Genomic DNA, 12,481 nt, shown 5'->3' on the forward strand with positions numbered 1-12,481 from the left:
TGTGAATACAACCTGAATGAAGAACTTTGTTAGTTGTGCAACACAAGATTCAACATTAGACACATCAACAGCTTTGTCATCATAAGCTATCAAGAACAAGCCATCTACAAACTTAGCATGCAAAATATCCTCTTTGCCCTTCTTGATGATGCAAATGCCCTTCTTGAAGGAGATCTCAAAGTCTTGCTCAGTCAGCTGTGGGACGCTGAGCAAATTGTCTGCAGAATCTGGAACAAAAAGTACTTTGCTGATGGTGGTATGCAGACTTGCCAGTTTCACTGTCCCGACTCCTGCAATTATCAAAGTCTTACCATCAGCCTGTTGAATTTCCCCATCCTGAGGCATAAAGGAAATAAACAGGTGTCGATTATGCTTGGCCAAGAGGGCCAAGAGGGCCAAACATGGAGTCCGGCACTCTTCCGTTGTGCAGCTTGCAAACTGTCCGTGCCGATCCAAACGTCCTTCCTCCTCTTTGGCCGGTTAGCAGAGCGATCACAGCGGTTAGAAGCAATTGCAGTGTGTGGGTAATAATTCAGAACAAACACAAGGCGTTCCTTATCTTCTTAGCCTTTAGTCATGTAGTATAACAGCATAAATCATCCCGGCGAAAGCTCGCACATTCTTCCTCTCGCATAGCGTACGAGACACAGACAGACTGAAACACTCAGAGTAAACCACTCCCGTAAGTGTCTGTGACCACGCCTCAGGAATGTGAGACGTCATTCAGAACGTCACTCAGAACTCCTTAACCCTGTAAGTTCTGAATCCCTTAACACCCCCTCTCGTCTTGCATCCTGAGGGAAACTGAGGACACCTATTTACAGACCTCTTTGAGTTCAACTCACCTCCCATTGCCTTCTGCCTCCCACTGACATCTATCCCAGGCAATTGTTGAATCCCTTCCACACTCCCAGAATCACACTGTGCGAAACCAACCCACGCACTGGTGACCTGAAACCTCTCAGGTGGAATCCCCTTTGTGGTGCGAGTTGACCGCCGGAGCACAACCTCAGGTGCTCCTCCTGACCCACTGGGATCAGCAAGTATGTCTCCTAGCACAGAAGACTCCCCCTCTGATTTGGTGCGTCTTCGGGCCTTCTGCACTTGGCTAACAGGAGATGAAGGCTCACTCTTGGGTTCTCTCTTAACAGCCTGTGGAGAAACCCACCCCTGTACTTGACCTTCATCAGCAACCTGGTCTTCAGCAACAGGCTCCGCCTCTGTTTCTCCTTCCTCCCTTTCCTCCCCCTCAGAATCGGACAGACATTCTGAGAGAACATCAGGACCATGCCTAGGTCGCGACCAACCACCCTGCTCATAGAACTCAGCATGCTTGCTGACCAGCAGCTTGGTCTGATCACCCTCTGGGTATGCAAACTTCCACCCATTTGTTGCAGGATCATACCCACAGAAGATCATTTCCTGGTACCTTGGACCACCTTCCTTCCGTTGAGCTGTTGGTATTGGCACTGAAGCCCTGGAACCAAACACACGGAAGAAATGCACCTGTGGCTTTTGCTTGTGCAGCAGAAAAAACGGTGTGTCACCTACAGCGTGATTGTAGGACCCGTTAAAAACAAAGCTGGCAAATTTCCAAGCTTCACTCCAAAAGCTCTGAGGCAGCCCAGAGTCACACAGCAAAACCCTGACAGCTTCAGCCAGTGTTTCACTCCTGTGCTCTGCCACGCCTCTCTCTTGAGGAGACTTTGCACCTGTCACCTGGTGACGAATTCCCTTTTGCTTGAAAAACTCCTTCAGAGCAGACCCAGTGAACTGTGACCCACGGTCGCTCCTGAACCCTTGCACTTTGGTGGAGAACCTTGGTTCCACCTCCGCAACCCAATCCTGGATCAGTTGCGCCGCCTCCCCCTGCGTTCTGAGAGAGAAAGACCATGAATTCTGAGAAAAATCATCTGTCACCGTCAGCACATACCTGGCCCCACCCAGACTCTTACACTTCATGGGTCCTGCAAGGTCTGTGTGAACCAGCTCAAAAGGTTTTGTGGTTACCCTCTTTACCCCGGGATAACTGCACCTTTGTACCTTTCTGCATGCCCTGCACTCTAGGGATCTCCCACATGGTGTGATTCCACAACCCTTGGTGCAGCTGGGCAACCTCTGAACATCTTCCAAACAAGCATGAGACATTCTCTTGTGCCATACATGAACACATGAATCATGGCTGGGAACACTAGCACACTGTGCCTGTGCTTTTCCAGCATTCCCCCCCACCCTCCAGAGGTGTTTCCAGCACAAAGAGATTGTTCTTGCATTTCACGTTGACAAGCTGTTTCCCCCCTCTGAAAATGGAACAGGCATCATTTTCAAAGCAAATTTTGTACCCTTGCTTTACAAGAGCAGGTACAGATAACAGGCAACAATGCATCCCCGGCACAATGTAGCACTCTAGCTCCGCCTGCAAAAAGGAAACATAAACATTTGCAACGTTAGAAACTGGCTTTTGTGCCCCATTAGCAAACGTAACAGTTGTCCCAGCTGAAACAGCCCTGCAGTTCCGCAGCCCCCCAGCAGGTGGCGTTCCAATCAGGTGATGACTCGCTCCGGAATCCACCACCCAGTGCACAGCTGTGTCCCTGCTGGGGTTGTTTTTCAAAGCTGCCAGAGAAGCTGTGAGATGATAACAGTCTCCCTTCTCTGAGTCACGTCCTTCCTTCGCGTTCCCACGCTGGCCTCCTCTCCGAGACTGGTTCCCATGGGAAACGACCTTGGAGACATCCTGCCCGGCCTCTCTGCTCCTCTGCGGACAAGCCCTTTTAAAGTGGCTGTTGGACCCACAGAGATAGCACCGACGAGTGGAAAAAGCCTGAACAGAGCTCTCATCTGGCTTGGCCCCCCCTCTGCAACCGGTGGAGCTCCCTGCGCCAGACCTGCCCTCTCTGACACGCCTTTCCTGTTCGTCCGATAAGCGTCCTGTCACGTATTGCAGAGTCAAATCCTGTGGACTCATCGATTCCAAAGACAGACACAAATTGTCATAACTTTTGTCCAGAGAGCTGAGCAAAATATAAACCTTCAGTTCCTCTGAGAAGTTAACTTGCAACAGCCTCAACTCATTGAAAACAGAGAGCATCTCAGTAACATGCTGTCTGATGTTCCCACCGGGACGCAGCTTCATCTCAAACAAGCGCCTGGTGGTGTGGATCTTTGCACCAGCCGTGGTTCTGTGGTGCACCCTCTCAAGAGCTGCATAAGCCTCCTGAGCAGTGTCAAGCCCTTCAACCAGGGGTAGCTGGGAACCCTCCAAACTGAGCACTATTGCTCCCAGGGCTTTTTGGTTTTTCCTCTGCGACGCGTGAGCAGCTGCTACGTCCGCCGCCGATGCGCCTGCTGCAGCCTATAGAGGGGGCCCCTGGGTTGCCTCCCACAGCCCCTTGGCTACCAGCCAGGCCTTTAGCTTCTGGCTCAATTCTTGCCAATTTTGTCCATTTAATTTTTCGAAGGGGACGGAAAAAGATTCATGACCGTCTGCCATCTCCTTCCCCGGGAGCTAAGCGTACTCACGTCTCGGCAGTAGCTTCCTCCGGCTCCCGGCTCAGGCAGACCGCTTCTCCCCAGCGAGCTCCTTCCAGCCTCAAAAGAAAGGGCAAAGCTCCAGCTGGCTCCAGCGTCTTCTCAGCTGGCTCCCCCACACACAGGGACGTCGCTGCAACAGCTTCAAAGCGTTGGCAAACTGCCCATAACCTATGCTCGGCCAAGAGGGCCAAGAGGGCCAAACATGGAGTCCGGCACTCTTCCGTTGCGCAGCTTGCAAACTGTCCGTGCCGATCCAAACGTCCTTCCTCCTCTTTGGCCGGTTAGCAGAGCGATCACAGCGGTTAGAAGCAATTGCAGTGTGTGGGTAATAATTCAGAACAAACACAAGGCGTTCCTTATCTTCTTAGCCTTTAATCATGTAGTATAACAGCATAAATCATCCCGGCGAAAGCTCGCACATTCTTCCTCTCGCATAGCGTACGAGACACAGACAGACTGAAACACTCAGAGTAAACCACTCCCGTAAGTGTCTGTGACCACGCCTCAGGAATGTGAGACGTCATTCAGAACGTCACTCAGAACTCCTTAACCCTGTAAGTTCTGAATCCCTTAACAGACGTGCCTCATCGCTCCAGAATTGACAATAAATCTGCCTTTGGAGAAGCAGTGCCAGCAAACAAAGCCTGGTTTTTCACCGGCTTGGGATTTCCACCCCCCTTCTGCTTCTGGCCATCTGGAGGCTTTTTCTTTTGTTTCCCTCCAGCCTTTGGGCAATGACGCTGAATGTGACCTTGGTTTCCACAGTTCCAGCACTTCACAGCTTCCAATGCCTTGGCTCCCCCTGGAGGCTGGAATGCTATCCCACACTGCTCCCCCTGAAGCACATAAGCTGGTTCAGCTGCATTCCTCCTATCATATTCGTTTTGCAAGGTTGCCAAAACTTTTGTAGCAGTGAGGTCCTGCGCAGGAAGAGTTGCCAGCTGGCTTGCCACAGCATGATAGCTCTCATCCAGGGAGTCCAGGATAAGGATTGCAAACAGAGACTCGGGCATATTAAAACCTCTCTGAGTCAATTCCTGTCTGAGATGCTGCAAATGCAAAATGTGGGCTCTAAGGTCTTTCTCTGGCCCCAAACGCTTCTTGTGCAGCTTTCTGAAGTAAAGCAACACAGACCCAGTCTCTTGACAGAGATGATAGGCCTGAAGCCCTTCCCACATCTCACGCAAGCTGGTCTTGTCAACCAGGGTAATGAACTCTCCAGGAGCTACTGAGAGCAAAATTATTCCCATGGCTCTTGAATCTTGTGCCACCCACGCACCCGTCAGAGGCGCTGGGGGGGGGGGTCCTCAGAAACAGTGTGCCACACACCAAGCCTTCTCATCTGGCCCTCACAGTACCTTACCCAGGTCTGATAATTGTGGCCATTAAGCTTTGGGCACGGAACCCCATCTGAGGCTTGTAAAAGCTCCATTCCAGCTCTTTACTTCAGCCATGAGGCTCCTTATCTCTGGCAGGTCGTAAATTAAGAGGCCTGTTTCTCTCCGGCCTAATTACTTGGCCCGGACTTCAAAGACTCTCTGCCGCGGCACAGAAAAGCCTCGCTTTTCTCCATATACCTCTGTCGCTGCCAGGATCTCGCAGGCATCAGCAGCCTTACTCTCCTGTAAGTGCTGTGAATCTGGGCCCCAAACCCTGTTGTTGGGATACTGCTGGGGAGACGGGGGCATCAAGCAGGCCCCCAGCTGGCTCCAGGTGATCACTGGTCTCCTGTGGAACAGCATCAGTCAGTCAGCGACACGAGCCTCAGATACGTTCCAAGACCCTTGCACACTCTGTCAGCAGAGTGTATAAATCATCCACAACGGAAGAGGCAGACAGAGTTGTGCAAACATATGTACAGCATATATTCAGCGCGTTCAGGAACAAAGGAAAACATGACTGCTTGCCTTCGTGTCCAGCAAAACAGCCACATAGCAAAAGTAACATGTAACAGAAGTTCCCAGCGAGAGCTGGAAGTAAACAGGCATGTGATACACTAACATCATGCCAGTACCCTTTTAAGGTGGAATGGAACTATATCCTAACATCCCCTGGGCCCAGTTTTTTCAAGGTGCCTTTTCTCTGGAGACCTCGTACCCTACCGCCACACGATACATCATCCAGGACCAGTATGAAGGGCAGACCGTGTTGCCTGCTTCACTTGGCAGTATATTGCGAGTGAAACTGTGCTACTCCTGAGTCCCTCTGCCACCTGTGCCCAACGCGCCAAGGGAGAAACAAGCTGCAGCCAGGCTCTGGAGGCAGAGGGACTCGGGAGAGAGTCCAGAGGGAGAAACAAGCTGCATCGGTGAGGCGCTGATACAGCTTGTTTCTCCACTTCTTTAAACTGCTCAGCTGAGGAGTGAATGGCTGTCTTTGCCTCAGCCAAGCAGTTTTACGGAGCCCCCAACCTGCCACTAGCATATTTTAAGGATATGTATAGTTAGGTTTATGGAAACTGAGTGACTACTTGGAACTGTCTCGCTCCTCCTCTTCCTCCTAGCAGAATGTTCAAACACTGTTGCTGGTACACCACCTTGAGCTCCTTGGAAGATGGAAGGTGGTATATAAATGTAAGAAACAAAACAAATAAAGGACTTCTGTTTCTGCAATGGGGCTTTCTTCCCCTACTTCACAAGCACCTGAAATTGACGTGGGGAGGCGGCGGGATTGGAGTAACCACCACCTGTAGGACACCGTAAATCAATCCAAAGAAGCAGGGGCTTTAATTAAAGAATGTGTGTTGCATTTTAAAATAAAAGTATTAAATTACATAGTACAATAAAAACAATACAATTACAAAATAAGTGGCTAGTGCTTAGTGGGGCATTCCAGAGACTTTGCACTTGTTGTCAGAACATTGGAATACAGAAACGAATATTTTGCTTTCTGAACAATTGGGTGTGCTTTTCCTGAGAGAGGAGATTCTAGCTTAGAATATACCTGGGGCAAGGGCAGACAAAGAGGTATATTTCAAGGTACTGGTTTAATTTTTTCTCCAGTGCCAGTTTGCATAGCCTTGAATTCGTCCTGTGGCTGTCCAGAAATGGTTGGACAGCCCTTTTCATTGGAAGAATTTGCCCTTTAGAGTTTCTTGTTGCCACCATTAAGATGCTGCTTCCTCAGCTGTAGTCCTAGAGGCTTGTTGCTGCTGTTTTAATATTATTTTGATTTATTTTGTTTCTTTGTTAACAAAAAAAAATTGCAAACATAAACATAAAAAGAAAACAAAGATTAAAAAATGTAAACAATAAAGCCTCACAGCCTGGAAGGACTAACTAACAAACTAATTTATACCCCACCCATCTGGCTGGGTTTCCCCAGACACTCTGGGTGGCTCCCAACATAATATAATAATAATAATAATAATAATAATAATAATAATAATAATAATAATAATAATGAAAAAGCGATAAAAAATAAAATAATAATAATAATAATAATAAAATAATAATAATAAAATAATAATAATAATAATTAATAATAATAATAATAATAATAATAATAATAATAATAATAATTTATTTATACCCTGCCCATCTGGCTGAGTTTCCCCAGCCACTCTGGGCGGCTCCCAATCAGTGTTAAAAACAGTACAGCGTTACATATTAAAACCTTCCCTTATTAGGGCTGCCTTCAGATACCTTCTACAAGTCAGATAGTTGTTTATTTCCTTGACATCTGATGGGAGGGCGTTCCACAGATTGAGCACCACCAACGAGAAGGCCCTCTGCCTGATTCACTGTAACCTCACATCCCGCAGGGAGGGAACCACCAGAAGGCCCTTGGAGTGTCTGGGCTGAATGATGGGGGTGGAGACGCTCCCTCCAAAAGTGCAAAGATACTTAATTAGTAAACTATTAACACATACAAAGATTCCCTTTACAAATATTAAAGATTTATACAAAATTAAAGTATTTTCTATCTATGAGTTCCATCATTATTGAGAATAAGGGTTCTATATACTCTTAAATAATCTATATATTTGCATATACTGATGACATTAAGTGATCATGTGCTTTGTTATTTTTTCCCCTTTTCATATGAGAGGTTTATACCTCCTGCCTTTCCCCCTCTGTGTTTGTATTTAATTTAGGGTCTGTCTCCTCTTGTTCCACAGATGATGGGATTAGTCCTGAAAGAGTCGCGCAGGTCATTGGCCTTCCAGATCGGTGTCAGCACGCAGCCCAATTCATCAATGAGCTCATTCTCACAGTGCAGGTGGGTGGGGCAACCTCCATCCAGACTGTATAAAAACATGGGGAACTGCCTGAGTTTCCAGGGGAAGGGAATTAAGTCTTACAGACCTCTCTGCACATAACCCTTTAAGATTGTGGCACATAGATGGTAAATATATAAAGACTGTGCTAGCTGTTCTCTGTCTTCTACATAGCTGTGTTGGGAATAGGGGTGGACAAATCTTCCAATTTCTTTTCTCATTTTTCCAGTCTTCAGCTCATTAGTTTCGATCTTTTTAATGTCCTGATTATAAAATTCTTACTCCAAGGGTCAGGCCAGTTCTCTTTGTCTAAAAAGATAACAGTGGTGTGAGGTTTGGGGGCAGCCGTTTCAGAGTGGTCAAATCATTCTCGCTCCTCTGCATGCCACTGCTTTGGAGGCAGACAACCACCTCAAGCACCCACTGGATTTCCATGATAAACATGGCAGCCTTGACAGATAGTACAGCCAGACCCCTCTCTTGTCAAAGCTGCCTTTTAGTTCCATTTGAGTAATTGCTTAGCAATTTTGCATCCAGCTGTGGGGGACGCCTCTGCTCAGGTGCTCCTGCCCTCTCCCCCACACCCACCTGTGGTCAGGTGGAAGAATGGAAGCTCTCCTGTTTTTGCCAATTATTTTTTATTAAGTTTCAAATATTTTTAACAATTTACTGTATTTTTCGCTCTATAAGACACACCAGACCATAAGACGCAGCTAGTTTTTGGAGGAGGAAAACAAGAAAAAAAATATTCTGAATCCCAAAAGCCAGAACATCAAGAGGGATCGCTGCGCAGCGAAAGCAGCGATCCCTCTTGCTGTTCTGGCTTCTGGGATAGCTGCGCAGCCTGCATTCGCTCCATAAGATGCACACACATTTCCCCTTACTTTTTAGGAGGGAAAAAGTGAGTCTTATAGAGCAAAAAATATGGTAACTTCAAATTCCATACAAATTAAAAATAACTTTTATAAGTTGAGTTCCAATCTTTCCTCCCTGGTGTTTCCATTCTCACCCTTTCTTGCTGCATTATATAGCATACTTTTATCTATTACATTTTCCCTTCAATACAATTAATTATTCAGTTAATTTCCCCTTATTTCAATTCATTATCCATCCACTGCTATTTGGGATCTTTCTCACGCTTCCGTTAACTTTAGTATTTTCCAGATAGTCCAAAGAAGGCGCCAATCTTCTTTAATTTATTTTCAATATTTTAATCACTTAATTATACTGTATTGTTTGTCATGTTCACGCAAGTCACTGATTTTAAAAAGGCTCAGTCATGATTGATCCTTTTCCATCCTTTCTTCATTCTACATTTGTGAGATTATGGCTGCTGTTGTTAAATATGACAGTATTTGTTTGTTTGTTTTTTAAAGTAATATTTATTGAAATTTTAGAAACAATAAAAAGTTTCAAAGTTTAAACATAAAAAATAAGAACAAAGAATAACCCTAATAGAAGAAAAAAGAACTACAAAGGTACAAAAACAAAACACATGAAAAATGCAAAATAGAAAGCAGTTAACAAAAAGAAAAAAAGAAAAGCAACCAATATTTTCATATCTTGTACTTCATTTACTAGTTTCCTGACCTCCTCACACCTCCCTTTTTGTATTCCAGTTCAGATATTTAATTCAGCAAGTCCTTACCCTCTATCATTTATCCTTGCTCAAAATCTTAACCTATTATAAATATATATTTTCCACCATTATCAATCCATATTTACATATTCTTGTTAATCTTTTTACCAATACCGCTTATTTTCAATCCAACATCCCTTTAACATTCATTAATTTTACAGTATTTCTGCAAGTAGTCTTTAAATTTCTTCCAATCTTCTTCCACCACCTCTTCTCCCTGATCTCGAATTCTGCCAGTCATTTCTGCCAGTTCCATGTAGTCCATTACCTTCATCTGCCATTCTTCCAGTGTGGGTAAATCTTGTGTCTTCCAATACTTTGCAATCAATATTCTTGCTGCTGTTGTTGCATACATAAAAAAAGTTCTGTCCTTCTTTGGCACCAATTGGCCAACTATGCCCAAGAGGAAGGCCTCTGGTTTCTTCAGAAAGGTATATTTAAATACCTTTTTCATTTCATTATAGATCATTTCCCAGAAAGCCTTAATCTTTGGGCACATCCGCCAAAGGTGAAAGAATGTACCTTCGGTCTCTTTACATTTCCAACCTTTATTATCGGGCAAATGATAAATTTTTGCAAGCTTGACTGGGGTCATGTACCACCTATAAATCATTTTCATACTATTCTCTCTTAGGGCATTACATGCCGTAAATTTTATACCTGTGGTCCACAACTGTTCCCAGTCAGCAAACATAATGTTATGTCCAACATTTTGTGCCCATTTAATCATAGCAGATTTAACCATCTCATCCTGGGTGTTCCATTTCAACAGCATTCTTGAAAGTATCTTTGTTTTAGGATCTAACAGTTCTGTTTCCATATTTGGAAATAAATATGACAGTATTTGATCCCCTTCTTCAAAACATTCATCCTCTATTGTCCTTGTAAGAAAAGCTTCTGAATTTCTGGGAATAAACACCTCAATCTACCTCTTAAATCCTTTCCTGAAGTCCTTTAACTTTTCCATACAGCGACTCCCACTCCATCCATTTTGATAGTTCAGCTTTAAAATCCACAAATAAAGCCAAATTGTATCTGAGTCAGCATTGTTATGCAGATCATCATCCGCTGATTCAGTCAGATTCAACCATCTCTTGTTTACTCTTAGCCATATTCCCACAGCATAGCAGTCTGTTGTTGGCACCTTTCCAAACTTACTCTTCTCCCACAGACTGCTTTACTTTTACCATGATAAAGTCAAATACAGTTGTAATTGAAATTTTTAATATAGTTATCTTTATATTTTTATTTGACCTATAGTTAGATATTGACTCCGGATCTCCTCCCTGTTTAGGTATTAATGTTATGTAGGCTTCCTTCCATGAGTCTGGAATCTTTCCTTTATTAAGAATGTTGTTCATTACTTCAACCAGTAGGGCTGTTAGGATTTCCTCCATTTTTTAATAGAATTCTGCTGGGAGACCATCTGAGCCAGGTGTTTTCCCTAATTTAATTTTCTTGATTGCGTTCCTAATTTCTAATGTTATTGAAGAGTCTAGCATTTGTATTTTTTATTTATTTATCTCTGGGATTTTCTGTTGGTGTTGGTAGTTGTCTGCTTCTTTTGGATCTTTGTCTTTTTTATATACCGTATTTTTCACACTATTGGACGCACCGGACCATAGGACGCACCAGACCATAGGAGGGGGAGAACAGGGAAAACATTTTTTTCCCCTTCTTCTCCCCCTCTAAAACAAGGTGCGTTCTGTGCGTTCGAGGTGCATTCACCCGGAGCCCAGCAGGAGTTCCCGCTGGGCTCTGGAGGCTTTGGGTTCCTTTCGACCTGCTCTTTGGGGCTGGCGGGGGGGAGCTGCTTTCCCCCACTGCCAGCCCCAAAGACCAGGTCGGGGAACAGCGGGAAGGCGGCGCTCCACCTCCCCGCTGTCCCCCGAGCTTGTGGGGCTAGCGGTGGGGAGAAGCGCTGCTTTCCCCACCGCCAGCCTCCAAACCAGGTCGGGTTTGGAGGCTGTTATCCGCAAGCCTTGGGAGCCCAGCGGGAACTCCCACCCGGCTCCCAAGGCTTGCAGATATCTGCCCTAAGCCCAGGGCACGCTGCGCAGCGCGCCCCTGGCTTCAGGATGCAGGCTGCTATCCGCAAGCCTTCGGAGCATGGCAGGCACTCCAAAGGCTTGCGGATAGCTTCCTGAAGCCTGCATTTGCTCCATAGGACGCACACACATTTCCCCTTCATTTTTCCCCTTCATTCCTATAGAGCAAAAAATACGGTAAATTTTCATAATATTTTTTTAAAAATTGTATTATTACTTTTGGATCATCTGTAATTTTCTCTTCTATTTTTATTCTGTTTATTTGTCTTTGATTTTGCCTCTTTTTCACTTGCCACACCAAATATCTTCCGGGTTTGTTGGCAAACTCAAAATTATTTTGTTTCCACATTTTCACATTCCACTCTATTTCCTGTTCTATTTTGGACATATATTCTGTCCGTAATAACTTAATCTCTTTTTTGATTGTATCATTATTTGGTTGTTTGATTTGCTCTTTCTCTTTTTTCCTTATTTTTTCCATTAATTCTATTTTTTCCTTTTCGCTTTCCTTTTTTATTCTTGCACCTTGTTGTATAAAGTATCCCCTGATCACTGCTTTATGTTTTTGTTCAATTCACAGTATTCTTCCAATGCATTTTTAGCTCCCTCTAATATTTTTTTCCTTTTTCAGTAATGATTCATTCAATTTCCATCTATGTATTCCTGTTTTCCAGTCTGGATGTAGTTTTAACAGAACTGGATTGTGATCTGAGATTATTTTTGGTAAAATCTGTGATTCTTCAATCTTTCTAAGCAAATCTAACGAAACCCAGATGGCATTTATCCTACTAGCTGTTTTGTTTGGTTCAGAGAAGTACGTGTAATTCTCTCTCAAATCTATGTTTGTATCTCCATGAGTCCTTTAGATCTAGAATTTCTATCATCTTTGCAAATGTAGAAGGTAATTTTCCATGTCCTTTACTTCCTTCCGATCTATCTATCTGTGGATCTGTTGCTCCATTAAGATCTTCAAGCAATATTATTTTATCTTTTACATATTCCAACAGCTTTTTTTTCTAGTTTCTTATAAAATACTGTTTT

The 12,481-nt window shown here is 44.5% G+C and overlaps 1 protein-coding gene across 8 annotated transcripts in view; it reads left to right on the top strand.

Moving 5' to 3' along the window:
• The window catches only part of LOC310697670 (far upstream element-binding protein 3-like), a 395,403-nt gene that overhangs the window by 241,738 nt on the left and 141,184 nt on the right, over positions 1–12,481 (top strand). For all 8 annotated transcript variants that reach the window (XM_083484353.1, XM_083484354.1, XM_083484355.1 and 5 more), the window contains one exon: positions 7,655–7,755. In XM_083484353.1, coding sequence (XP_083340479.1) covers positions 7,655–7,755 — 101 coding nt within the window. The remainder of the gene's footprint in view (positions 1–7,654; positions 7,756–12,481) is intronic.

This window comes from Podarcis liolepis (genome assembly GCF_965112155.1).
Source record: "Podarcis liolepis genome assembly, chromosome: W".
NCBI classification, from domain to species: domain Eukaryota; kingdom Metazoa; phylum Chordata; class Lepidosauria; order Squamata; family Lacertidae; genus Podarcis; species Podarcis liolepis.